Raw genomic sequence first — 26,262 nt, 5'->3', positions numbered from 1 at the left:
TTAACACCGAAGCAGACGCAATGATGAGAGAGGCTCAGAATGCGAATGTATGTGCATAAATATTGGCATTTCACCAAATCTCATTCATATAACATGGCCTACCTGAATGAGAATCGTGCCTTGCAGGGTCGTATGCTATTACAAGTTTAATGTGAAATCTGGATGGCAGAAGATGAGAGTGGTGGAGGAGGGGGGGGGAGGCTCAGCATCTGAAATGGAAGCATTCATCTTCCTTTTCTGTTGGTCAGCAAATGTGTTCAATGGAAAGGAAAAGCAAGGTGAGGCAAGCTGATCTCAAAGAAGAGAAATCATTTCATAGCAGACCACACAGTGAAGCATATTTCACCCCTTGGCTTGGTGCAAGCTGCCTATCCTAAGCTTCTGGTTATTTTATTCATCAGTGAAGGTATGAACGTCTGTGGATTTACACTTCTGCTCTTGGTAGTTTTTGTTAAAGGAATCTTGATACATTTTAAAAGCCATTTCCACTTGCTTCATCCTGTATCTTTGGAAAACACATGGACGAGTTTTACGAGTTTTTTTTTCTTCCCATTTCTCAAGTGTCTTCTTCTCTTGTTGGTATGTCAGTGTGTCAGTGAAGAGAGCTACTTTTGAAAGAGAGCATTGTTCAGGTTTGCGTTGTCAATGGAGACGAGGCCATAGCCAGGATTAGGTGGACAACAGGCAGCTTTCACCGGGCTCCTGCTTTATCCAGGTCTTTTTCCAACAGGCTGGACAGTTTAGAAAAGACACCCCGGTGAGCCATGCCCCGCTCTGTTGCCCCTGTTTCCCTGAACACTGGGCACGGGTTAGCCCCTGGAGAAAAGGTTTAATAAGGAGTGGAGAATAGCCATTAGCTCCCTACCAGCCTCTGTTGATGGAGGAGAAAATGGAGGGACCAATAGACCAACATGAACTATTGGAGCCTGTGACAATCACATCACAGAGGAAACTAATTCCCTTTTCCTGAGGGTGAAGCCTGTCCACCAGTTCAGAGCAGAAAACGCTGCCACAGTCATTACAAAATGTAATTACCTAGAGTTTGGAAAATTAGTGGTTAGATCTGATATATTAGTGCAAAAATTATCCCAGCAACTAACTTCAGCTGTGCACAGTTATCATATTGTCTGAAAGTAGTCAACAGCAAAGAAACTACTAGTGGGTGCAGAACACTAATCGGTCACTTGTTTGCAACAGTGTTTTTAACCTGTTATTTAATTAGTGGCCTAATTCACAGGTCAGATCGGTCCTCATTGGGGGGCTGCTGTGCTCATAGCCAGAGCTCTATGCATACCTCACATCACCATATTAAGGATATTCCCTCTCGTTGACATAGAGATCCAAGAGAGGGAGAAACTTCTGGAAATGGATCATTTAGAACAATCTGAAGCCTGAGTAATTGGCTCACACAGCTTAAATGTACATAAACAGACCTCATTATTTGAAAATTTGGACAGGTTTAAGCTGGGTCTCAGTATATATTGACAATAAATCTGTAAAAGCGTAATAGGTCGACTTGATGTAATTTACATTCTCTCGGTCATCTTCATCGGCCAATATCTAAAGAAGTTCTGGCTTGGTGTGTGCGCGTGTGTCTCCTTAGTTGCCTTGTCTCGTGTCTTTGTGTATTCGCCGTACCCCATTCTTTATTTCATTCCATATACATATGCAAGCAAAGATCCTCTTTCTTACCATCTTATTTGTTAAACGCATTTCCTGTGTTTTCTCGCTGTGATGTCATGCTGGATACAATCACACTGTTAAGGTTGCAAGCAGATGGCAAACATTGATTTTTCTCATACCTGCACTGCATTTATGAAATGGCCTCTCAAAGTAAAATCAATTTCAGTCGATGTTCTCAGTCTTTTCTATCACAAACAAATTTATAAAAACCTGCTGGTACAGCTGAGTCATTAAGTGAGATTTTATCCAAACATAGCTGTACCACGCTAGTTGCCAGGTAGAGATGATCTGATCAGCGTCCTTTGAATTATTTTTGTAGAAAGAAGCTCCGAGTTTGTCTCGGTTAACTCTTTAACGTTCGATCATGCGATCGTGACTCAGCTACTTGCATAAAGTTTGTTTCTACCAGCTGAGTAGGCTGAAAATGCACGTTGTGAGTCATTGTCCAGCCATTTGCCAAAATACTGAAATTATTGGAAGAAATTTGAAATAATGAATGCATTCATGCAATTTAAAGCTGACCTATTCACAGTGAATAAATGCATGCCATTATTTAAGGAAATCATCTTCATTAAGTAAGCATTTTTGCAAATTAATGTCAGTGACTTGTAGCATCAAGTTACAATCTGCCTCAGTAAGCACAGTTATCATTACTGATGAAGCTGCCCTCATTTGTAGGACAAAGACATGCCGTGCCTCTTTTTCTTTATTTAAAGTACGCCTCAGATTCAAATGATGGAAGTTACTACATATCACAGGAGTGCATGCATACACATAGTGGGTGGAGTTGGAGCTGCACTGTGTAGTTGCTGAGATTCAATCACATGCAGATTTTTCTTCCATATAACCATATTTGCTGCCTCTTCCCATCTTCCAAATTTGTATTTTTCTTGTCAGTTGCTATCACGCAGAATCTGTGTTTGATCTATCGATTAACAGTCAGAAATAACTGGAAAATTGGAAAAAGTACATTTGTTGACATGGACTCATTACATTTACTTTCCACACAACCATGAACCTCATTGTTTAGTGGAAAGTAAATGTAACGAGTCCATGTCAACGACGCCCAAAGGCTCATTCTGAGCCAGGAAAAAACACTTTTATTGACAGTAACTGGAGCTGGGTCCTGCAACCAGCGGATTCTCTCATTGTATTTAATTTCAGCTCAGAGCTCTATTTTCTCTCTATTTTGTCTACTTGGAGTCTTCTGTCCTCCTTCATTACAATAACCAACCTAAACAGCCCAAATCTGAACCTGAAACCAATTTAAAATCCAAATTCAACTCCCTGACCTCCATATGTCCAGAGCTCTGTTTCCATGCCATCAGACTGCATGCCTGCATGGTGTGGAAAGTTCAGGTTCCCAGTGTCACATGACCCTATCCAGATTAACATGCATGAACGTGACTACAGACCCTCTGACACTACAGGTTTATGTCGATCGCAGAGAAAGTCACAAGATGTATTTAGAGATGGTCAAACTGTGTGATTTTTATTTTTAAAAAATAAATGTTTAAAGACATTGTTCACTGCCTTCTTTGTAGTTACCCTTTGGTCAGAAGAGATAAGGTGTACAGAGTCGTACGTGTGTTCTTTTATAGGCTTCAGATAGAGAATCAAAGGACTTTAGTTTGTGTTTGAGGCTTTGCAGATGCTGTGCTCTCACTTGAAAAGAAACATACGATTTCACCAAAATCTAAAGCTTTAACCATCTACTATATCCTCATGCTTTTCAAAGGCTCTTCCACGACTGAAGTGCGAAGCTTTTCATCGACCTGTGAAGTCCATGAGTGTCTTATCACTTCGGAGCGGTAAATCTGATGCGTCTGTTAAGTTTTGTGAATGACCCCTGCGGTGTGGGGTGTGTGTGTGTATGTGCTGCGTCAGTATCTGAAAGCGCTGTCGGTGTGTGCAGCAATGCCACAGGGTTTAACCCCGCTGCATTGATCCCTGGGTTGCTCGGGGCTGGTGCCTAATTCTCCAATTTTCAGCTGTTAGAGATAGAATTGGAATAATAAACAGCTGAACCTCCCACTAATAATCCCACTGACTCACCCCGCCACCCCCGTCTTCAGGACAACTGGGGTCGGGGTAGAGTTTCTCTGTCCACCCTAATCTCAGCCAAAGCCTCAGCACTCGCTCCTCTGCCCTAATGAAATGATATTGGCCAGCTTTGTAAGCCTGGAAGTGATTATCGCTACACAAACGCATGCACATTTGGATGATTTGTAGATACTTAAAGCACCTACATTTGTCATACACACTCCTCAGGATATGTATGTACGTTTGCAAAGTATCTGGAAAAACTCTTGTTGGTTTCCTCAAACAAACAAGCCTCTCTCAGCTTTAAAATTCTGCCACAGGAAGAAGAATACAGGAAATGATGATAATATATGCTTTAAAATAGAAACGGGGAAGAGAATACTCTAGTATGTGTTTTCTTTGTTTGTTCAGTTCCCTGAAAAAAGGATGTGATCATTTCTCGGAGTAGTTTTATGAGATTCACAGTTCAAAAGTAATCCTAGTTTATCTTTTACACTGCTTTGTTTTGCAGCTGCTCGGTTCATTCTGTGTCTGGAAAAAAAAGCAGGTTTGGTTCTTTTTAAGGCTTTAAGGCCACCAGCCCTTTAAGTCAGCTTTCTTTTGATTGGCTCCCCCTTGCAAACAGATGGCTCAGAGTGTAGGTGGGTGGGGTCTTTGTGCTATGTTAGAGATATCCTGGCTCTAATGACAATGACATCATCCAGAGAAAAAAAAAGTTAAACTTTTGGCTCACAGGGGATTTTTGAAATGTTTTCACACCCACCTGAGGCACGCTCGTCTTTAGCTTTTACTTTAGTGCTTGTTTGCAGTGTTAGTAATGTCATTTATAGACTATGTATTAACGCTAGTGGGAAAGTAATTGCCAACTGACAATATGTCAGATTTTTTGAATACCTCAGCGCATTGAAAACGTAATATTGGTGTGATCTTCATGGGGGTCAGTGTAGGTAGGTCTTTGAAATTCAGCTTTATCTGAAATTTGTTGAATTTTCTCAATAACAGCAGAAAAACATGTTTTAAGAATCAAGTTGAGTGATGCAATTCTTAAAGAGGTTATTCAACAAGTAATTACTGACATGTTGAAGCTGCCTGTCATGTTTGGGTCAGGAATAGCCAGAAAAAGAAAGACGTCACCTGTAACTGTCACTGATATTAACACCAGCATGTTTGTTTGTTTGTTTGTTTTTTTTTACATTGTTTAATTATATTTTTGGGTAATGTAAGGTGAGTGGCTGAAAGTACTCATTCCACATAATTTGTTGATCATGTCGGCTTTGAGGCGTTAGGTGTGAAGGAGTGATGGATGTCTCACCTGCTGCATGCTCGCAGTGAAACTGCAACTTTGACTGACTTTGTGTCAAATGCTGATTTCTGTCCATGCAGCTGATAAGTGTGACATGTTGCTTAGCTAATCACCCTGCGGGGCTGCTCTGCATGCAGATTTTCATTTAACCAAATTAAATATAAGCCTGATTCAACGGTTTGGCTCAATGTAAAAAGGCTGACCTGCTCCCACAGTTCATCATCGGGGTGAACAACCTGCTGAATGGAGGTGTTGAGCTGGCGTATGAGGTCAAACACTAGCGTGTTGACCTGTACCCTTTGTCCATTCAGGAGTAATTTCATCCGCCACAGCTCTTTTGTCTTCCTCTCATATCTTTCCATTAACCTTCAACCACTGGGCTTCGACGAGTCCTCCGAGCCCCGACAGTAACCCATGTTCTTTACTGTCTCCTGTGCAGAAAGTCTTCAGAGAAATTTGGAGAGCCAACACGGTCACAGGTGTGTTGTCGTGTATCAACGCATGTTTGTGGCAGAGAGGCACCTGCCAAACTCTTCTGTGCCAGGGGAAGTGGTCTGTGCGGATAATGCCTGCTCTGTTTCATTGTTACTCTGTCGGTGTTTGAGTTTTTTGGCTTGCTTCAAGTCCTGGGGCCCTGAAGTCTTTGTGCTGTGGTAGTGCTGGACTCAGCATGCTGCCTGTGTCCACACACTGCTGCCTCAGCACTAATAAGGCAATAGTATGATAGAGGGAGCGCCAGTTGTCTGCTTTCAACGTCCCTACTCAACCGTACCCTTACCTAATGCCCTCCCCCACAAAGACACCATTACCAGATCTTTTAAGGATCCCATATTAGGGAAAAAATCAAGGAGTCTAATTGTGGTTCTGAACTGGGTCTCCCTGGGTGTGGTAAGTTTTGTAACCCCTCTAATGAGTTGCTGTGTTTCCTCCTATGGGTTTATTGCACTGCATTCCAATTTAAGTCATGTCACTGACCACTGGAGCATCTCCTAAAAAAGCTCAAACCACATGGTTCAAATGAGGCCAGTACGGTTTTAACACCGTACACAATAAAACGACTCTGAGGCCCTGACAACGTGATGATTTTAATAGAAGGCGGCCTAACGAGGAACATGGCAGCACAAATGACCAGATGGGCTGAGGGGGAAAAATGTCAACGTTAACCAAAAAGTTTGTAAAAGTTAATAATGGAGGTTTTTTTCTCTCTCTAATGTTTTTATTAACAATGAGGGATTTATTGATATGTGGGTTTTCTCATATTTCTTTTTGTCTAAGCTTTAAATATTAAACTCGGGGAGCAAAATGGGAACATCAGAATATTTTTTATCAACTGCAATTATTCACCAGTAATAAACGGTTATATCACTTGACAACATAATGAGCTATAATAGGATCAGTACAGTATAAATTATTACACCCACCCTCCTCTGGGCAAACACTTTCTCTAATGCCGTCGTATGATAAAGTCCATGCACGCCTAACGTGATCGCAGTGTCCCTCTCTATTTTCAGCCTGCCCACCGACTGTGTCTGCTAATTTCTATATGAATATTTTTGGTGCGCGCTGTGTGTGTGAGAGTGGCATGCTGTAACATGTGTAGTGCTGAAGCTTGAGTGGAGCGGTGGCTGCATGTAACAAGAGGAGATGACTGGGCCATGTGGCCCTCAGTGTGGTGCTAAAAACAGCCCAGCAGCTGTGTGTGTGTGTGTGTGTGTGTGTGTGTGTGTGTGTGTCTGAGAGGTGAGTAAATGAAACGCCACCTGACCATGAGCAAAAAAAACGAAACATTGGAGTAACAGATAACTAATCAAACACGCATCAGAAATCTTAAAACGGTCATTATTGTCACACCAGTCCTTTTCTCGGCCCTGTTTCATCTTCAGTTCTGCGAACGGTCAGAAATCTGGGCATTGATTTGGATCAGTTCACCTTCGATAAACATGTTCGTTGTCTTATAATGCTTTTATCATCTTGTTCTGAAATGGGAATTATCATTATTTATTTTTGACGTGGCTCGATTGTAACATTTTGTTGTTCCTTGATTGCTTAAAAGCTGTCCAGAGTGCTACTGCGAGGCTTTTCACCCGGCCCGCTAAAAGACTCCATGTGACACCAGTTCTGTCCTGTTTTCATTGGCTCTCTGTGATACTTCGTATTCAGTTTAAGATTTTGGTGATGTCTTTCAGAGCTCTTCATGATGTGACAGGTCTGCTATGCATTTGAAGTGAGCTGATCAGTGTTTGTTGGATGTATCTTGGTCCAGGATAAGGACAGAAGTGGATTGTGCTTTTGAGGTTGTGGACACTGAAGCTTAAGACCAACCTGTGCAACTTTACTTACTTAGTAGCTCCCTTGATGCTACTTATAAGCAGTCCATCTGGTTCTGCTACAAGTGACTGGAATATTCACTTCTCAGCCACAACATGAAAACCATCTGCCTACTTTTACACAGGTTTCACTACATTGGGGTGTACACAAAAGACCTCTGCGGTTTACTCTGGTGTCTGGAACCAGGACAATGGCAACTGATTTTTAGGTCCTGTGCCAAGTAGGACTTCTGTGTATTGGGCCACTTCTTCTGGTGCATCTTGCCCCCAGATGCTGGGCTGATTTGGGAGTTAGGAGGCTGAGCTACTCTTTTCTTGCAGTTTTTGTGTTGACCTTTGCTGTCTTTATTGTAGTGGATTATGCTTTTTACAACTTCCCCTCAGATGTGGTCCAACTGCAATAATGTTTGATTACAAATAAGATGAAGTGACTGGGTATCTAAACTGTTTATCGTGTCTGCTCATTAGCAGAATGTGCTTTTGAAACCATCATTAGTGGAACATATTTTTCATGTCTACCACGACATAAATCCCACCTGCCTTATCGTCATCAAAGCAGACCTGACCTATTGTGGCATGTCCAGTGGGTTGCATGGTTGGCGGACTGGAATCTGGGAGGGGTCTGATGAAGGGTTAAGGCATTGGGTTCTTTATCGGGATCCTTAGATCTGTAAATTGTCTGGTTAGTATATGTGTCAGAAGGCTAGGATGTAACTTTTTCCAGCAGAACACTGAATTGTTATGGCCCAATGTTTTTTTGGAAGTAATATTGCACTTAATTGTATTTCTCAGTAGTCTTTGTTAATCAGACATTTCAATTGTTATAAAGGGACAATTAATTCTATGACTCTGGTGGCATCTGTCATTTTTTACAGTGTGGTATGTTGGAGCAGCAGTTTATCGGCAGCTGAGAGGAAGAGGTTGGATAAACTCATTAGGAAGGCCAGCTCTGTTCTGGGATGCACCCTGGACCCAGTACAGGTGGTGGGAGACAGAAGGACTCTGGCCAAAATAACATCTCTGATGGACAGAGTCTCCCACCCCATGCATGTAGATGTTGCTGAACTGCAGAGCTCCTTCAGTGACAGACTGCTGCATCCTCGATGCATGAAGGAGGGTTTCCGCAGGTCCTTCCTCCCTGCAGCTGTCAGACTCTGAACTGCTCCCAACAAACATAGATGTTTACAAGTTAGTTAATTAACCAATTCGCACTACAACCTGGTTTGCCTCTTACCTGTAATTATTTTTATTTAATTTAATAACTGTACAGTACTCTCTGTTTATAGTAACCATTGTCCTTAATGTAAATATGTAAGAAAAATTGTGTATGTTTCTGTTCTGTGTCCTGTGTACTGTTTGTCGGTATATTTGTCTTTTTGGCTGCTGTTACAACCAAATTTCCCCTTGAGGGATAATTAAAGGATTATTCTATTCTATTCTATTCTATTCTATTCTATTCTATTCTATTCTAAGACTGTAGTTCACTATTCAAATGTTGAAAAGGTTTAAAAATTAGTGGTGAATATAAGACTGAAGTATGATTATTGATCTATATTTGAAAGATTAGTTTTTGTTAATTGTTTTAGTTTTCATTTATTTGGTCTTTGTTTTGTTTAAATCTATTAATTAAAATGGTTTAAAAAAAAGCATTTAGAAAATTAGCTGTAAAAGTTCTGCTCTAATCTTCAGCCTACACCTTTTCAGTCAGTAATGCCTTCTTTCTATTTGATTCAGTTCTTTAACTTTTTAAACCTTTAAACCAATTTATATAATATAATTTAAGAAGGGAAAAAACCCCAAACAAAAACAAGAAAACCCCACATATATCTTCTGATGTGCATATAAAAAATGTATTGGGCCACCTGTCATAAAAAAACACATTTTAGAAATCTTTAGAAAACTTGTTTAAACCACAAATTATTTTGTTTATTAGGAAAATAACAAACTGAATGTATGTTTTCATACTCAAATTTTAGCTAAACTGCAGTAATGCAATATATGCAATACATTTAAATTGGTATCTTAATCAAAAAATGTGCTTTACTGTATTTTTTATTTATTTATTTATTTTAAACAGTGAATCTGAAAATTCATGCTAACAACAGTAACTATATTTACCTTAGCTTGTATGTACTGGTGGATTAACAATTACTGGAACATTTAAAATGAGTCTGGTAATTTACCAGTACTGTTAATTTAGTGCAGCTGTGGCACAAACCTTAAAATCGGTGGCGAGCTAATAAATTAGTTCTTCCTTTTGGCTCTTTCTCACAAACGCTAAACCTCCATTTAAGATGCACATCTATCAATCAACCATGTAACCTGCATTTATAAATTAAAGACCTTTAAGCAACGCAAACATAAAAGAAATAAACTACAACAGTGCAGGAGATGTGTAGAGATCTGCTTATTGCTTTTATTGCTTGTATCGGTGGCGACTGTTGCTCGACAGATGTTTCCAGCTGTAGTCTTGCATTAATTTGTCCATAATAAATCCAATCTGTTATACTAAGGTCAAAGTTTATTGAGCTATTTCTGTTTCTGGCTCTACTCAGCTGAACCTTTGTTCACGAGGTCACCTTATCTGTGCTGAATGGTGAAGTATGGTGTGATGGTCGTGCATCAGGGCTTTGTGGAGACAAGTCTTCTGCGATGTGGGTGTATGGCTAATGTGGCAGTTGATCAGTAAATACCTCCAAGCTGGCTGCTTGCTGAACCACATTGTCTTCCTCGTGTTACATACAAGATGTTGTGTGGGTGTGGCAGCTTAGGAATTTTTGGAAGGCATTTTTGCTTTTTTTGTTTTTTCGGAGCTTGGCTGAAAAATAGAAAATAATAATAATACACTCATACCAGGCTAAGATGCATTATTCTGCTTTTGAGAAATACTTTCTTAATTAGTAATAAGCGATGAATATCATTTTTCAAGGATCAGTTGTCAAGTGTCTGTTTCAGTCAGCCAGTGAAGAAATAAGAGCTCGCTCCTCGGTGTGTTTTCACTGCAATTTGACCGCTGTTGAGCTTTCCTAATCCTCCTATGTCAAACCAAACTTACCCTGGGCATTTCCCTCCAAATAAAAACTCTCCGCTGTCCTCCGTGTCCAGGTTTCATTATGAGCAAGCACCTTCACGCTCGCCCTCCTTCAGAGGATGATTGGTCAGTCCCCCACCCTCCCTGCTGCACTCCCCTTATTCTCTATCTCTCTTCCTACTTAAATACTTTTAGCATAAAGAGTGAGAAGGAGGGGAGGGGGATGGGAGATCCATGGGGGAGGGGAGCTGAGCGCTCGCTCTGTCACTGACGAGGGAGAGAAAGAGGGAGGGAGAGAAAGAGGGAGGGAGGGGGGGGGGAGAGAGGGAGGGGGGGAGAGAGAGAGAGAGGGAGGGAGAGAGAGAGACGAATTGTGTCCCATATGTGGGGAAAAAAGCATAGCAGTGCACATGCAGGTCTGGTCTGCTCCAGGGATTATCCTAGCGCTTTCAGATCTGATGGAGGACATGCAGGCATGAATAGGTAAGACTGCTTGTCTTCTCTGCATCTATGTGTTTATCTGCTGTCATAGCCCGCTGCTATCCCTGCTGTTTGACTTGGCCGGGCTGAAGTTGGAGGAAGACGGGAACTGAGCGTGTTGAAACAGCTCTCCTGTTTGGCCAAGGACCATGAGACATTTCCTTGAGAAAACTCAGCTTTCTCTGCCTTCTCCCTTCAGCCTCGCTCTGACCTGTGCTGATGCAGGGCAGTGTTTGCTTTAAGTGGGAACTGTGGTTTGCCGCTGTAGTGTGCATGTTATTCTGGGCTGAGTGGTAAAAGTTGACTGTCAGTCGGAGCAGAGTGGGTTTGTAGTCTGATACTGTGTTGTTGCCTGTTGGTGTCCACAGATAGCCTTGTGGTCATTGCGTAATTTCTCTTCTATGTGAACAGTACATTTATGAATATAAATCTGTATTTAATAGGTTTGTTTTAAAGCGAACAGTTTGCTGCCAAAAGTATTAACAGAGCATTAAATAAAACGGTTGTTTAAGACTTGGTTTACATATCTGAGATTATGTAATTTATGACTTTTAATATTTGACTTATAAATGAACTGTAGATTCTACAGATGTGGTTTTCACAGAAAGCATTAATGACCCCAAAGTCAGAGAGGTGCTCCAGATGAGAAAAGCATAATAAAAACTAGAAGGTTAAGCTGATTTGAGTTGGTGCGTGATCAAAATTTCTTTCACAACTTGACTTTTCAACCTAAATAGAGACTTGGTGTAATTTAATGTGCTTTATCTTTGAAAGTAGACAAAAACAATAGCTGGTTATATTTAGATTTCCACATTAAAAATACATTTTAAATCATTTTACAGCTGAAGCTGATGTGTTTGGACAGCTGGACAGCTGGAACTTTGGCTATATCTTTCCCCTGCATTTTGTTAGTACGGCTCCAAAAGTGCTCTGTGTCCTAAGAATGCAGTCTTTATTGCCCCAGTGCACAGAGCAATGGTATGCATGAGTCTTTTTGTGAGGCAGATTTAGAAAGCCCTCTTTAGAGGCTGGATGCAGCCTCACAATCAGCTTAATGCCTGCCTATAATGAACGCCCTTGTGCGCCTCAGTTTGGTAGACTGAGTGCGTGTGTGTGTTTGTGTTTATATCAGTTTGAATTCTGTTCTTGTTACGCTGATCGGGCTCTTGGGTTGGTCAATAATTCCATCAAATTCCGGTTCAATCTTGTGTTTGGATGCGTGTTGGCTTGTGAGCTCGCCTTGCAAGCATTGGTTGACGTTTGAGTGTCCACACAGTGCAGCAGCCAGTAACTCCCTCACCTCTTTTTCTCTCTCTCTCGCTCTCTCAGGGCTGTTCTGTTGTCAGTGCAACCTCATGCCAGTGATGGACTACAGCCGGACGGGCACTAACCTTAGCTGGCATTCACAAAACAGCCTTCCTCCTTATTGAGACCAGCTCCACAGAATGCTGAGTCCTATTGTCCCTTATAGTGAGTACACTATACCCTTCTCTCTATCTGCTCTGCACACCAAACGGCCTCATTCCCTCACTTGGACTTTGCCTTAATCAATGAGTCTCCGTTCCAAAAATACACAGGAGCGAACATCGTGTTTGTGTAGTTTGCAAACAGAGGAAGAATTGACAGTTGATTGTGCAATCAGAAACGTGTTGGGCTTTTTTTCCTTTTCTTTTTTTCCCTTTCCTGCTTGACGTGCGTTGTGGAAATGCTAAACCCCGGGCACTGGCCCTGTGTGAATGTTTCATCAGCAGACGGAAGACACAGATGGGGAGAGGAAGAGGTTGGAGGGCTGATGGTTTAAGCTACAGAAACCCTTCAGTCCTCAAAGTGTCATTTTACTTACACACACACACACACACATGCACACACGGCCTCCTGCCTTCTCTGCTTTTTCCTCCTCCCCTCTCTCTATTCTCCCTTCAATGCTGATCTAATAACTAACATGTCCAGTGTTCGTCTCCCCCTTTGCACCCTCCCACCAGGTTTCATTTGAGTCAGAGTCCAGTGCTCCGGCTCTCCGAAACGGCATTGTTTGCCGGCCAGCATGGGGCTGCCTCCGTGGCCTCGGCCTCGAGCGCCTTTTTCCCATCTCTTTAAATGGCCTCAAAGGAACATTATTGGCTTGACAGTTACAAGAAAAGGAGGAGAAATCACATGGAAAGGTCAATTTAAAAAGTATTACTTAAAAATGGTTTGTAGGAACTTTTGATTGTGTTTTTAAATGTGGCTTCGGTCGCAGTGTAGGCGAGCGCGTGGGCGTGTGAATTCAAACTGGAAAACAGAGTTTGATTAAAGCATCACGAGCAGATGTTTGACAGTAACCATGGCTGTTTGTTTGCTTTTGGTGGATTTCACCCTCTAAATGCCCAAATAAGTAGCTGACCTCTCGTTTTTGTTTTGAAACCGGTCCGTTCACAAGTGGCTCGTGGTTGAAATATTGCCAGCTCCCAGAATTTTTTTAATTTTTTTGATTAAACGCTGTTTATAGTTCAGACCCTAATTAGACCGAGTTTGGCCGTGCATTTGAAAGGCCTGTTTCGCAGGTTACTCCTTTAGTTCCCTGCAACCTGCGGGTCCACACTCACTAGTTATACTCGGCGCTGCTGAAATGGACAGCGAGTCTAAGAATGTCACAAAGTGATGGTGGAATAGTAAGCATGCCTTCGGAGATGACACACTGTTGGTCCTTCATAGGACTCTTCCGGTACATTATGTTTTAGGCTTTGTGGGCCTCTGTGTGTGGCTTGCTGTTGTGATCAGGACACACAGTGCTTCTTTTCATCTTCTCAGATCAACAGCTTGATGGGTTTTCATGTGTGGTGCATTTCTGTTCTGCAGTGTTTCTGCAGCGGCGAGCTCATTTCAGAGCGGCCTGCTAGTATTTGTGCATGCAAAGTTCACACAGGGGATTGTATGAGCATGTGCAGCAGTGTTCGGTAGGCTTTGCCGTTTATTCTCAGACCAAGCGTGACACACAAATATGCCCCTGTGCTTGATTGTGATGTCTCGGCGTACTGTCTTTTAGATAAGGACGCTGAGTATGTGCAGTGCATGTGAAGACTCTCACTTCCATGTTGGAATCCCCTTTGTGGGAATGTGGAGCATTCCTGCTTCCCAGTGCTACTTCTGACTCCTGCTGTTGGCATTTCTGTTCTGAGTCAAGTCCCCTTGTATGAACACAAACAAGGTGACATGTGCTTAGGACAGGTACACCGACACAGAGTTTAAAGGGGGGGGGGGGGGAATCAGAACCACTTCGACTTAATGAATAAGATGTCATAATTATTCGATGTCTGAGTGTCTGATTCTATATTAGCCTGTTCAGCCCTTGTCCCCGTCTCCGGCCAGTCCAGAATACTTCAAGCTGGGGTGAGCAGCTATGGCCGGACCTGCGGAGAAACCTGAGAGAGATTCCAGGGGCCATGGATACTCCTGGAGGGATTTGGTGCAAAGAATCTGTAATCTGCACTTCAAACACACTCTTAAATCAGTCCCAGGCCGCCAACCCAAGAGTGCCCTAACTCTTGTTGCTGGGGGCCCCTGCTGGTGTAGCAGTACCTTTTCTTTTAAAACAGAATGCATGCGCACACACATATATACAAACACACACTCCCAGAGCGACTACACACAAGAGCCCAGATCTGCCAGTTTTTATAGCTCTCTCCTCTGACTGACCCCTCTCCTTTCTCTCTCTTGCTCTGTTTTTGTGTTTTGTGTGAGTGTCTTTGTGAATGACTCCGGCAAGTCATGGAGCGTTTTTGTATGGAGGAAAAAAGACTAGATCTCATCCCGGCTCCTGAAGGAGGAGGTTGGAGGGCCGTGCCAGCGCGTATCTCTATTGTAGGCAGAGTGGTATGAGTGGTGCAGTAGAAGGAGGTCTGTGAGGCCCTTGAGTAAACACACAGCCTAAAGTGTGTGCGAATAAGTGCTAGGATCATTAGTTTGGGTGTGAATGTGTTCCAATTAGCCACCAGAGTGTGTGCGTGCGTGTTTGTGTGCGTTTGCGTCTACGTCCACAAGAAAAGAAGGTTAGGAACCCAGGCCCTGTGAGTTCACGGGCTCTGTGGTTTGTCTCTCTACGGGTTTATCAGCTCATTAAGGAGACCTCCGCTCCCATTAAGGGTCCAATTAAGAAGCAGGGTGGTGAGGCTCATTCGGGTGGCAGCGCTGAACTGGATTCCTGAGGCAGCAGAATTCAGAGCTCGACAATGTGACACGTCTTCCACACCAGCAGAGCTAATTAGTAAATTACTACACTTGAGAAATAACATACTTTAATTGTCGTGTCTCGAGTGTTTGTAGGTGTTTGTAGTCTAATGTCCAGAAAACGCTCTGCTAGAAAGAAGAGAGGCTGTGGAATGTCACTCGAGCTTTCTCTAATTTGTGTGTGTGTACCAACAGAAAACAACAAATCCCAAAGCTGTCCATGTGCCGCGAGTATAAGCTCAGAGCACAGAGGGACCAAGGGATTTGGATAGAAAAGAGGGGGGGATGCAAGATGCTCAGTGGGAATGTGGGGGAATAAGGGAGGTGGAGAAGCGGAGAAACACAGATAGGAGATTGGAGGGAAAAGACAGAGCTGAAGAGGAGGAGATGGAGCGAGAGAGAGATTGGGTGGGTGAGACAGATGGAAGGGGTGATTGGTCATCACAGAGCCTTAGGACAGCTGTTCTTTGATATATTAGTGGACACAATGACCTAAAGCCAGCCTGTAGTCACAGAAAATAGGGACCCTGTTTTTTTTGTTTTTGTTTTGTTTTTTGTTTTTTTCCTTCTTGAAGGGAAGGCGGGTGGGGGGTCGACGGACCGCTGCCATTTGTGGACGTGCATTAGCAGGCACGGGGGATGGGGGAGTTGTTTCTAAAATTACGAGCATGAAGTGACACATCCAGCAATTATTCTGGAGGCTTTCTCGTTTTGGAGAGTGCTGAGAAAAGCAGCGCAAAATGAGCGTGCTCGCTCTCAGGCAGGACTTTGCATTTTGCTGCACTCTCATTAGCAATTCTAAACACGTTTGTCAATTAATCAATGTTTAGCAAAATGCCATCAGGTAGTTTGGCCGCTGCTCCACCTCCATCCACTCTGCTTAAAATAGCAACTTTTAATGCCACAGAACATTAATCTGCCTCTAATTTACCCTTTTGTTTTATTTTGAATCGATATTTATTTTTTTCACTTATCCTAGTTACATGGCATTACAAAGGTATTAAAATTGTATCATTAAGTTTAAAAAGCCGCACACACTTTGGTCATTTTGTCCTTATCCTCCCATGAAGTAATATTAGCTTCACACGCTGACAAAAACTCTTCTGACAGCTGGCCTGGAACAATCCCAGAGGAGGGTGAAACAAAAAAGGAGTAAGTCAAACTGTCATTCTGATGCATGGAGTGCAGATAGCTCTATCCACAGAAAGATGAAAGTATAGAGATAGAGACACACATACACACAAAAAACTCACAGAGGACATCCCTCAATGCCACTGCAGGAGATGGGCTCTGTCCTCCTGGGAGTGTACTGGTGAGGCATCTTTGAAAAGAGCTGCGTCTGCTCGCGCTCTGGGCAGCAGGTGTGAAAACTCCCCAACAGAGCTCCCGCACTCTTCTGTTATTACATCTTTTTAGGGACATGAAGAGGGAGCAGATGAGCCAGATGCAGCGAGAGGCCTAGCGCGGGATTGTGTTTCATTTGAGTGATAGCAGGCCTGCGACTGAGAATTAGATTTATAATAATTTTCCTCAGCAATCTCCAATTATGCATGCCTGATATATGATGATCCCCGCTGGTCGGGTGCGCATTATCCCCGTTTTAACGTGGGTCGACGAGGGTCCGAAGAGCCGACCTCTAACGGCGTTTTGGCAATACCCCACACAATCACAGAGGCTCCTCTGCGACTGTGGGGTAATAATGCACAGGGTGACTCGACACGGTGTAACGCGAGTGTCGTACGAAATAATCCAAAATTTATGGCAGGAATTTATTATCTTTATCACCGTCTTCAGGTCTGAACTGTGCAAGGGGCTGATAAAATGTGTATTTCATACCAACGTCCAGAGACAATTTTCTACTCTGTCCACCAGCTAGGCTGTGAAATGTGGCCGGTGTCTCCGATTGGTGTTTTTACGACGAATGCCCTGCTTGATATTAGTATCATAAATCATAGTGAACTTGAGAGCAGAGGACTTCAAGGGCTTGAAACAGCAAATCAAGATAACATACATACATAAGAGATTTTCAGTTGCTTCGTGGTTTGCGTGCTAAACTGATGATCATTTGGGAGATTTCCTATTCAAAGCAATGTGTTGGGTTTTGAAAACGAGCAGTTGTGTTTAAAGAGTTCAGACGAAAAAGGGAAAAAGTCTGTCTTACATATGTATAAGTGCCAAGCGTGAGTTTTGTCCAATAACTCATCGATCAGGTTGTGCTCGCTGAACACGTCCCGACTGATGCGGTCATTGGAACATCAACTTTGTGATTTATCAGCACAAACACAACGCCCGTCACACTTTGCCCTTCTCCACTTTCATTCCCCTTTTGCAATATCGGTGTGCGGTGCTTTGTGTGACTGCGCCCCTTTTAAGCTTTTTTTTCTTCTCCCTTTTTGAAGTGGCTGTTTTCTGAGAAGTTGTCTCAATTGAATTCCTGACACACTGCCACAACAGCCGGAGCAGCATTCTCAGAACAATTTGACACTGTGCTCTCTGCAACTTTTTGTTCATAGGTATTGAAAGAATTTTGTTTTAGGCATCAAGTCTACTTTTTCATGTTTACTTTCAGGTAGAATAGCTGGCCAGACTTGGAGGGTAACTCTTTATATTACCAAGACTGCAAATTTTAAGTTTATTTAAGCAATCATTTCTATCAGCTTAGCTTTTCTTGTTAATAAATAAAATATTAGAAACAATGTAACAAATGCATTAACTTTGGTGTTGTGTAGATGTATTTATTTTCTGGTCTGTGGATGGGGCGGAGCTGAACTCTGAATATATCCCAGATTAAATTGATCCAAAGCTCTCTTGTTTACAAGCGGCCCACAGTCCCAGAAGGCTTGTTGCATCCGTGTCCGTTTTGTTCCTCGAGGCCGGGAAAACAAAAGTGCCGGGAATGGAGAAGAGGGGGGGAGCAGCAACCTCAGGGGAGCTGTGAAATGGCACTGGAGCCCTCCGTCTCGGGGCTTCCAGCCAAGATAAGGTTTCACCTCACTCACTGATACTTATTTTATAGGAAACCACAACGCAGTCGAGAGCGATAAAAGCCTTTATGGGCCACGAGCTACTTCAGTTTCAGCCAGTCAACAGGAGACTCTGTGACTTTGCAGGTGGCAGATCTGAGCATTTGAGGGCAGAAATCACAGCACTCCCCACACGCTCCCCCGTTTGGCATAAGTAGTCTAATTTTAATTTTAGGGCCTCCTCAAAGGAAAGCTGGTCTCTGCTGAAGTGAGCTGTGCCACTGTCTTCATCACACACACTCCTACAATGGGATGCAGCTCACACAAGTTCCTCAATAAATCCCAGGCTGACACAAAAGCTGTCAGTAGACTGCTGCTGAATAGATTAATAAGATTTCCATAATTAGACAGGGCCCTGACAATAGGATCCTTTAGGCTTTGTCTCAGGGCCAACTGGATTGTCCGATCCGTGCACGTCTGCTGGATGGTCGTCCGCCACAATGGCCGCACAGACAGTAAGGCGGTCAGAACATCTGTCTCTCCTGGGGCCAAGAACACACACAAACAGTGGGAAGTTTTATATGCATACACAGAAGGTTCTTATCAACCTCCCCACACTCAGTCGCACTCGGTCAACAGAAGAGCCATGTCATTATCTGTGTATATTGAACTTGGTCACTGCAAGTGATTTTTATTCACTTTAAATTTAACAGCGTAAGTGATGAAAGAGAAAACATTACACACTTTATATTTAGATCACAGAGGAGCTTTACTTTGTATTGTTAGCATGAAGAAAAGCTTCGATTGTATTGGATTCATATTTGTAAACAATATTCAAATCATAAAAGTCGTCTTTTATATGAGACGGAGTTCAGGGGATGGTGGCGCATAAATAAAAATATCAGCTCATCAGTGTTACTTGCAAATGGATTACAACATTTAGTGATTGCATTAGCAGCGCTAATGCTTCTATGTCACAACCCAGCATCGCATTAAAGCATGTATTGAAGTTAATCTAATGATTGCACTGCTATCCACAGTATGTCCACATTGTCCTGATTTCCTACTTCTAATCTTAGGTTTCTTCCCGTCCCTCCAGTGAATTAATCTGCGCGATGGCTCTGATTTAAGCAGAAGTGTAGATTAGCGCTCGCTCAGTTCATTGTGGAGTGCTACTACTCCTACTACTAAAACCACAGTCCAGCACTGGGAAAGATCTAATTGCATGGGACGCTAAACTGCTCAGCAACCCCGCTGTTTTCATCAGGGGTGAATGATCACTCGCATCGCTCTGTGGAAGAATTATAATAACGCTCAGATTTAACAGTGAATTGGTTTTTCAGTTACGGGCAGCTGGTCATTACTCCGGTCAGCGGGGTAGTGTACCATCCTGTATTAGAACTACTCTAATGATGGAGAGGACAGCAGTTAGCCCGCCTCACTGAGTCCTCTAATGTCTGCGCAAGTCTGCTTAGAAAGGACGAAGTGCCTGCTGTCCACTCTTTCCCCTCCCTGCCTCCATCCCTGCCTTTACCATCCCTCCCTCCCACTGCAGGTTTTATGAGCTCCCCTGGGCTCTCATCCATCTCTGTCACACACAGGCCCCATTATTGGGGCTGCTCACAAACTGGTTGGGCTGCAGATGGGCAGGGCCTGCAGGACATGTATATGGTTTCTGCAGCCTGGACAAAGACCTGCAAGTCAGACCAAAAAAAAAAAAAAGTGGTCATCTGGGTGTGGACAAGCCAATGTCTTCAGCATGTTTTTAAAAATAGAAGTGAACACAGTGCAAGACTGTTCTTGTACATCTTGTGGCCGTGGGTGTGAGGCTCTGTGGGTTGGGTGAAGCTTAGGGAAGCGCTTGAACTGGTTTGGCCATTGAGAACTTAAGGCAGTGCATTTGAATATGAAGGACATGATAATCCAATGGCCATCTGGTCTGCCGGTCTCATCTGACTGAATAAACAGGCGTAATCTGAAAACACACACGCGGAGGTTTGGAAATTGGGTAAGGAGGGAGGCCAAAGTTTGGGAGTGAGCTAGAGACCAAGAGAGCAGCAGCTTCTAATCTTGGACTGTGGATATTGAGCTTTGATTTAAATGGCAATAAGAGTCCTGGCTCCACACACACAGACAGCCATGAATAATGAATCATCAGGCGTCCGCTGAAGGAAAGGCAGAGACGGCAGCAATGATGACTTTCGCCATATTCCCTTTTACCTCCCGGTTTGTGACTGACGTAGTCCTCACCTTGGGGTAAATCATGACAGTTCAGTAATGCCAAGCTATGTGTGGAATGTCAAGCTAGTGCCTCAGCAAGATGCAGCACTCTTCATGAAATGAACAATCCTATAATTATAAGATTGTGATTTTGTTTTTTTTAAACCAGCTTTTAAACATTGTTAATTACATCCGTTGCATGAGGGGAAACATGAAAAACAGATTTTTCTTGCTCATCTCTGTCCTGTTAACTCAGCGATGATCAATTAGACCACGACCACTGCTGAAGTCAGCCAGAGGAACAGGCATTCCACTTTCCCAATGTTCCATAGGAGACTGTGCTGATGAATAGCACACTATGCTGCATTTCCAAACCCACCCACCCCCCTTTCTTTCTTGCTTTCTTTCTCACTCTCTCCACACCACTGTCCACACACACACACACACCCTTGTTCATTTCTCCCCTCCCCGTGTCCAGCCGGCCACTGGGCCTTTGGAGCTCTGGTGTACGGTGGGTGGGTGGATTGGTGGGTGGTACGTGGGGGGGCAGGGCGAAGAGAGCAGGCATTCAGAGCAACATGCACAGGGAGATAACAATAGCTCCTCTGGGAGATCTGCAGATGCTAGCAGTACAGGCAATAGTAGTGGGATCTTATCGCTACGCCAACATAAGCTGGGAAAGTGCGAAACAACACATCCAACCCACTGATCAGTTCCCCCCCGGTTTGCCCACAAATTAAAAATTAAAATGAAAAACTGAATTTTAGGCATTCTGACACTTTCTTTGTGTGTTTTAAATATAAATAAATAAATAAAACCATGGTTAAGATCATGGAAAGTCTTGCTGTTACTGCACCCAGATGCCCATGTAAACGCCTACTGTGGAGAAAAACATGGCCATAGATGAACTTATATGATGACCAATAAACTTCAGGCTTTCCTGTCTAAATTTAAAGTGTAATGATTTTTCTGATGCAAGTCTACTTAGAAGAAAAATATAACTTTTATTTACTGTTTTTTTTGTTTTGTTTCTATCAGGCCTGTTAAAGATGCACTGGAACCCAGAGCATGCCCAGTCCCTCAGCCAGTGGCCTGAGCAGCACCTGGACGTCTCCTCCACCACCTCCTCTCCGGCCCACAAGTCAGAATTTTACTCTGGCCGTAGCCGCAGCTCCTACAACTACGCCTGGGCCAATGACGACATCTCTGCCCTTACAGCCTCCAACTTGTTGAAGCGCTATGCTGAGAAGTATGCCGGCGTGCTGGACTCGCCATATGACCGGCCTTCTGCTGTGGGCACCTATCCAGAGTCTGGGGCCTTTGGGAGCCTAAATAACCAAAAGACTGAGCTGGAGCCTTGGCCACTGACGCACAGCACTGAAGCCTATCCCCTGGGGCCTCCTGGAGGCCATGACAGCCATTCGGGGCCCAAGACTGCAGCCACGTCCACGGGCCCTCCGGGGATTGGCAGCGTGTCAGTATTGAACAGTAACCTTTCAGACTCAGGTTACAGTGGTAGCAGCTCCTGCAGTGGGTCCACTGAGTACCCCTCTCGCTACAATGGCACCTATCTTTCCTCAGGTTTTTGTCCGCAACCCAACGCAGCACTTCCCCCTGCCTCTCTCCACACTCTCCAATCGACTCCCACTCTTGTGCCCAGCTATAGCCCTGCCACGCCAGTCTACAACTACCCCCCCAGCACATACCCTCCTCAGACCAGCCTTGCTCCTGGCTACAGCCACCCTTCTTCGACTTACCTCCCCTCAGGTCTACCGGCCCCTACCCCTGTTCCTTCAAGGCCCACTGTGGTAGGAGGCAGCTATAGTTACCAGAGCACAAGCCTTGGGACATCTGAATCTGGAGGGACATTGAAAAGAAAAGCCTTTGAGATGGGTGTTGAAGATGATGAGAGTGGGGACCGGTCGCGGTACAGGAAATACAGCTATGACCCTGTGAAGGCTGGGGGAAGCTCACCCTACAGTGTGAATGATAAAACGGATTGCCATGGAAATGGCTTCAGTAGTTCAGGCAGCACAGACCCTCAGACCTTCAAGCCCAGTAAGCCCTCCTCTCAGCCCTTGGTGTCTCCTCAGTTTGGGGCGGCAGGGCAGTACAGCCCTCCAACAGGCATGACGGGGGAGAATGGCATGACAGAACAGGGATTCACCCAGCAGCAGCAGCAGCAGCAGCAGCATTCCCAGGCTGTCAAACACCCTCCATTATGTGCTCCAACTGCTGAGGCTATGAAGAGTCCAGACCCGCGGCTGTTAGACCTCATCAATGGGGAGTTATTGGACTGCATCCCCGCATTGGGCTGGGGTGAGCTGGCTGGACTCACACATGTCAAAGCTGCCCTGGAGGAGGACCTGATGTGGCCCGTGTTGAGGCCAAGTCCAGTGGTGCAGCCACCAAGAGCCGTCCTGCTGTTCGGCCCCAGAGGAGGGGGTAAGACGACATTGACTCGCTCACTGGCTTCGCAGTTAGGGGCCTCCTTCTACCGTTTGAGTGGAACCATGCTGGCCTCTAAAGGGAAGCCTGAGGCAGAACACATTCTGGGGTCTCTGTTGCAGGTGGCGGGGGCACGGCAACCCTCAGTTGTGCTACTTAGTCAGGTGGAAGCCATGGAAGAGGAGGGCCTTAGGCAGGTACTGCTGAGCACCCTGGAGAAAGCTCAGGTGGGGACCACAGGTCTGGTGATTCTCGTATGCGCCACTGGAAGGCCAGATCTGCTGCAAGATGCTGTCCATCGGAGCTTTGCTAAGCGATACCACGTCGGCCTACCAGATGTGGCTCTGCGCAGAGAGGTGCTGCTGCAGGCTCTGTCGCCCCAGGGCTTCAGCCTGAGCGAGAGGGAGCTGAACGGTGTGCTGCAGCGCACGGAGGGCTTCACTGTGCGGGAGCTGCTGCAGCTCAGCCAGCAGGTGCTCTCGTCAGCATCCTCCTCAAATGGAGCCATGCACGGCCTCACCACGTCCAGCAAACCCCCCGACTTTACAGACTTCGAGAATGCCTTCTGCAAGGTGCGGCCACACACCACCGCAAAGGAACTGGACACTTGTGTAGAGTGGAGCAAGATGTATAGCCACTGAGAAAGCAGCCAGTCCCAGTACTCGGACTGCATTATGACCCTGTCTCTGCATCGGCATAGAAAGCCTTTGGAATGTTTTTGTTTTTTGTAATTACAGATTATTCAGCCAAAAGAGCCAGAGAAGCTCACAAACATGGGAGAGATGACAAGGTTGTTTCACTGGCAGAAGCATGCAATGATGTGCTGTTTTTGTTTTGCTGTAAATACCCGCAATATTTTGTTTTTCCCAAAGAAAATAAGGATGGGGCTTGTTTAAGTGTATTAGTAGTTTGGCCAATGGGAAAATCAGATAGCTGTTTTATGACTCAGAGATCCTGATTAGCCTGGGTCCAGGACAAAATCAATTATTTGTTGCAAGGTGAAGCGGTCCAAGCTTATGGATAATCAGGGTTTGGAAAATCCCTCCCCCCCTCCCCCTTGGCTGCTACTCTCAGGATCCTATTTATTACCAGTCCACTTCCATGCTTTCCAAATGTTGATTTACTCATTGAATTGCCACTAATCATTCAGTGCAAAGGGCTTGGGATCTGCAACATTTCAGCAAACCAGTTTTGACCAAAAAAACTTGTTAAACCAAATACAAAAGCAGCAGTAGTCTCAAATTTCTCCAAATGGGCTGGTTCTTCACATCGGTGTATTGATGTTGACAGCTTGTTACCAAATCACGAAACAGCAGCTTCTCCTTACTATTCTGCATCTTTTATTTCCTGTCATGTTAAAGATCACATACTTAATTTTGTATTATTCACATTCCGCCTTAAGTCCAGTTTCCCTCGAAATCTTCAATTAGAGCCACATTAATCCACCTGCACATCCAGCTTCTCCTTCAGCATGTCTGTTTTTTTGATTTCACTTACTGCTTTTTTTTTTTTGTAGTATGTAGTCATGTTTGAAATGCTCAGGAAGAATTTTACCTCAGAAATATGAAATAAAGAATGTATGTAATCGTAGGGTCTTAGTAGAGAGTGGCGGAGCGTGAGATAAAGGTGCGAGGGGAAACCTGACGGTCTTGTAGTACCCACTTCAACGAGGCTTTTACCTCGGGAGAGAAACTTGAATCTGCTACAAAGAGTAACATTGAATGTAATTCAGGTATTTCAAAGGATTTTTGATGCCATAAATCCATGTATTATTATATATGAATATATACATTTTTTTCCCTGTTCTTATAACCTTTATTTTTATTGTAGTTTATGGTGAAGTGACGATTGTGTTGAAGAAATGCTATGTAGAATACAGAAAATATTCCTTTTTTGTTGGACAAACTGCTTGCAAAAATCTGTGATATCTAGTGTTTACACATCCTGCATATGCATGTCTGCTTTATGATTTCACTGCTGCGTAACATCACTTGAAACTGTAAATACAATAAACACACACAATCACCTACGACGAAGCACAAGATGCCATCCAAAAAGACGAGTTTTGAGAAGTATGTGTAGCTTTTAACAAATCCCAAAGTATGAAAATTCACAGCTGATGTGTACATATTACATATGTAGACAATCCAAAGCAATCTCCCCTTTCCCAGCAGCTCTGTGGTTGTTTTAATAAGTGGGAAAAACCCGTCTTTTGTCTGCAGCAGCAGAGGTTGTGTGCATTAGACTGTTGCCATGGTCCTGAGGAGGTATAAACAGAATGATGTAATATTTCCTACCGTCCTTCTCCTCTCTCCGCCTCTCCCGCCCTCATCACTCTTTTTCTTTTTTTTCTGGTTTTCTCACTCCCCGATGCAATCTCATTAGATTGGATTGCCCCCTGGCCACAAAACCCAGTGGCCATGTGGCGTTGCATCTTCTCCCCACCCCCTTCCCCTCTCCTTATACCGATTCCTCTGGAGTGGAAGGGGTCTGATTGATGTCCAGCAACCCTATAGCACAGTGCAGACCTCCATTTCCAGTTGGTAGCTTCAGTCATGCCATACAGCCCCCACTGACTAAACTGATTGCCCTCTTGGAAATTCAAAGAAACACTTTTTCCAACTAGCAGAACAACCCCTGGCCCATCAGCGTTGTGCTGGAACTGCAAGCGATAATTCATTTGGTAATTACATAAATTTAAAAAACCTTTTGATTGCCTGTCCCCTGTACTTCTCACAGTTTGTCCAACAAAGCAAGCTTTTATTGTGTACATTTGGATCTGTTATCACAGTAACTTTGTTCTTGGTTATTGTAAATTTTCTGTAACCATTTCTACCTCATTTTTGCGGCATATTGTACATGAAAGTATTTATTTCATGTCTTTTTTGATGTCTGTTTAAAAAAACAAAAACAAATGATTATGTTCTTGAACTGTAATAGTCTACCTCAGAAAAGACTGTATTTTAAGATAAGAGTATCATACAATATTAAACAGAATTTGTCAATATTACTTTGTACTTATTTCGTTGCAGTTTTTCACTGGTTGACGTAACAGTAATAGCTATGGTTGATCCCAGCATCGAGGTCAGTTGCTTACATAGACGGTGTGTTGTTTTACGCACAAAGTTAAATCATAGGGCTTTGGATCTTTTTAGCTTGGACTGAATTAACACAGTTGGTTGCACAGTCAGCATATTAAGTGCTGTTAAAGACAGAAAAGACTCCTGTAAATGTGAGTAATGAAGATAAGGCAACCGAGGATACTGTGCACATAATTTTGCCAGTCTGCAAGCGGTTGTGTGTGTGTGTGTGTGTGTGTGTGTGTGTGTGTGTGTGTGTGTGTGTGTCTGCTGTAGCATCCAGAAGCAGTGCGAACACACCCCTGAGGCTTAAGGCCCAACACCAGAGCACAGAGGTCCTTCATCCCTGTCACTGTCTGTAAACAACAGCTCGTCCCAGCGGCCTAGCCTGCGCTATTTCTGGCCTTTTCCTGACATCTTTCAAACACTCAAAACTAAAAAGTAAATTTGAGCAACTCCATGCAAATAAGTAAAAGTT

At 43.8% G+C, this 26,262-nt stretch overlaps 1 protein-coding gene across 2 annotated transcripts; it reads left to right on the top strand.

Moving 5' to 3' along the window:
- Positions 1 to 10,752: 10,752 nt before the first annotated feature.
- fignl2 (fidgetin like 2) lies at positions 10,753 to 25,684 on the top strand. 2 transcript variants are annotated; one of them, XM_086278342.1, is made up of 3 exons: positions 10,766 to 10,870; positions 12,197 to 12,337; positions 21,295 to 25,684. In XM_086278342.1, the coding sequence occupies exons 2-3, from the start codon at positions 12,313 to 12,315 to the stop codon at positions 23,343 to 23,345; spliced, it is 2,076 nt and encodes a 691-aa protein (XP_086134468.1). In that variant the 5' UTR covers positions 10,766 to 10,870; positions 12,197 to 12,312; the 3' UTR covers positions 23,346 to 25,684. The 2 variants fall into 2 exon arrangements, with proteins under 2 accessions (XP_086134470.1, XP_086134468.1); XM_086278344.1 differs by lacking the exon at positions 12,197 to 12,337 and having other exon boundaries at positions 10,753 to 10,870.
- Positions 25,685 to 26,262: the final 578 nt, after the last annotated feature.

Source organism: Aulonocara sp. 'chitande type north' Nkhata Bay, linkage group LG20 (assembly GCF_057382095.1).
Source record: "Aulonocara sp. 'chitande type north' Nkhata Bay isolate Kocher_YH1m ecotype deep benthic linkage group LG20, A_spYH_male_GT1.1, whole genome shotgun sequence".
Taxonomy (NCBI): Eukaryota; Metazoa; Chordata; class Actinopteri; order Cichliformes; family Cichlidae; genus Aulonocara; species Aulonocara sp. 'chitande type north' Nkhata Bay.
Note: the sequence above shows the minus strand (reverse complement) of the source record. Positions and strands in the feature narration are given on the sequence as shown.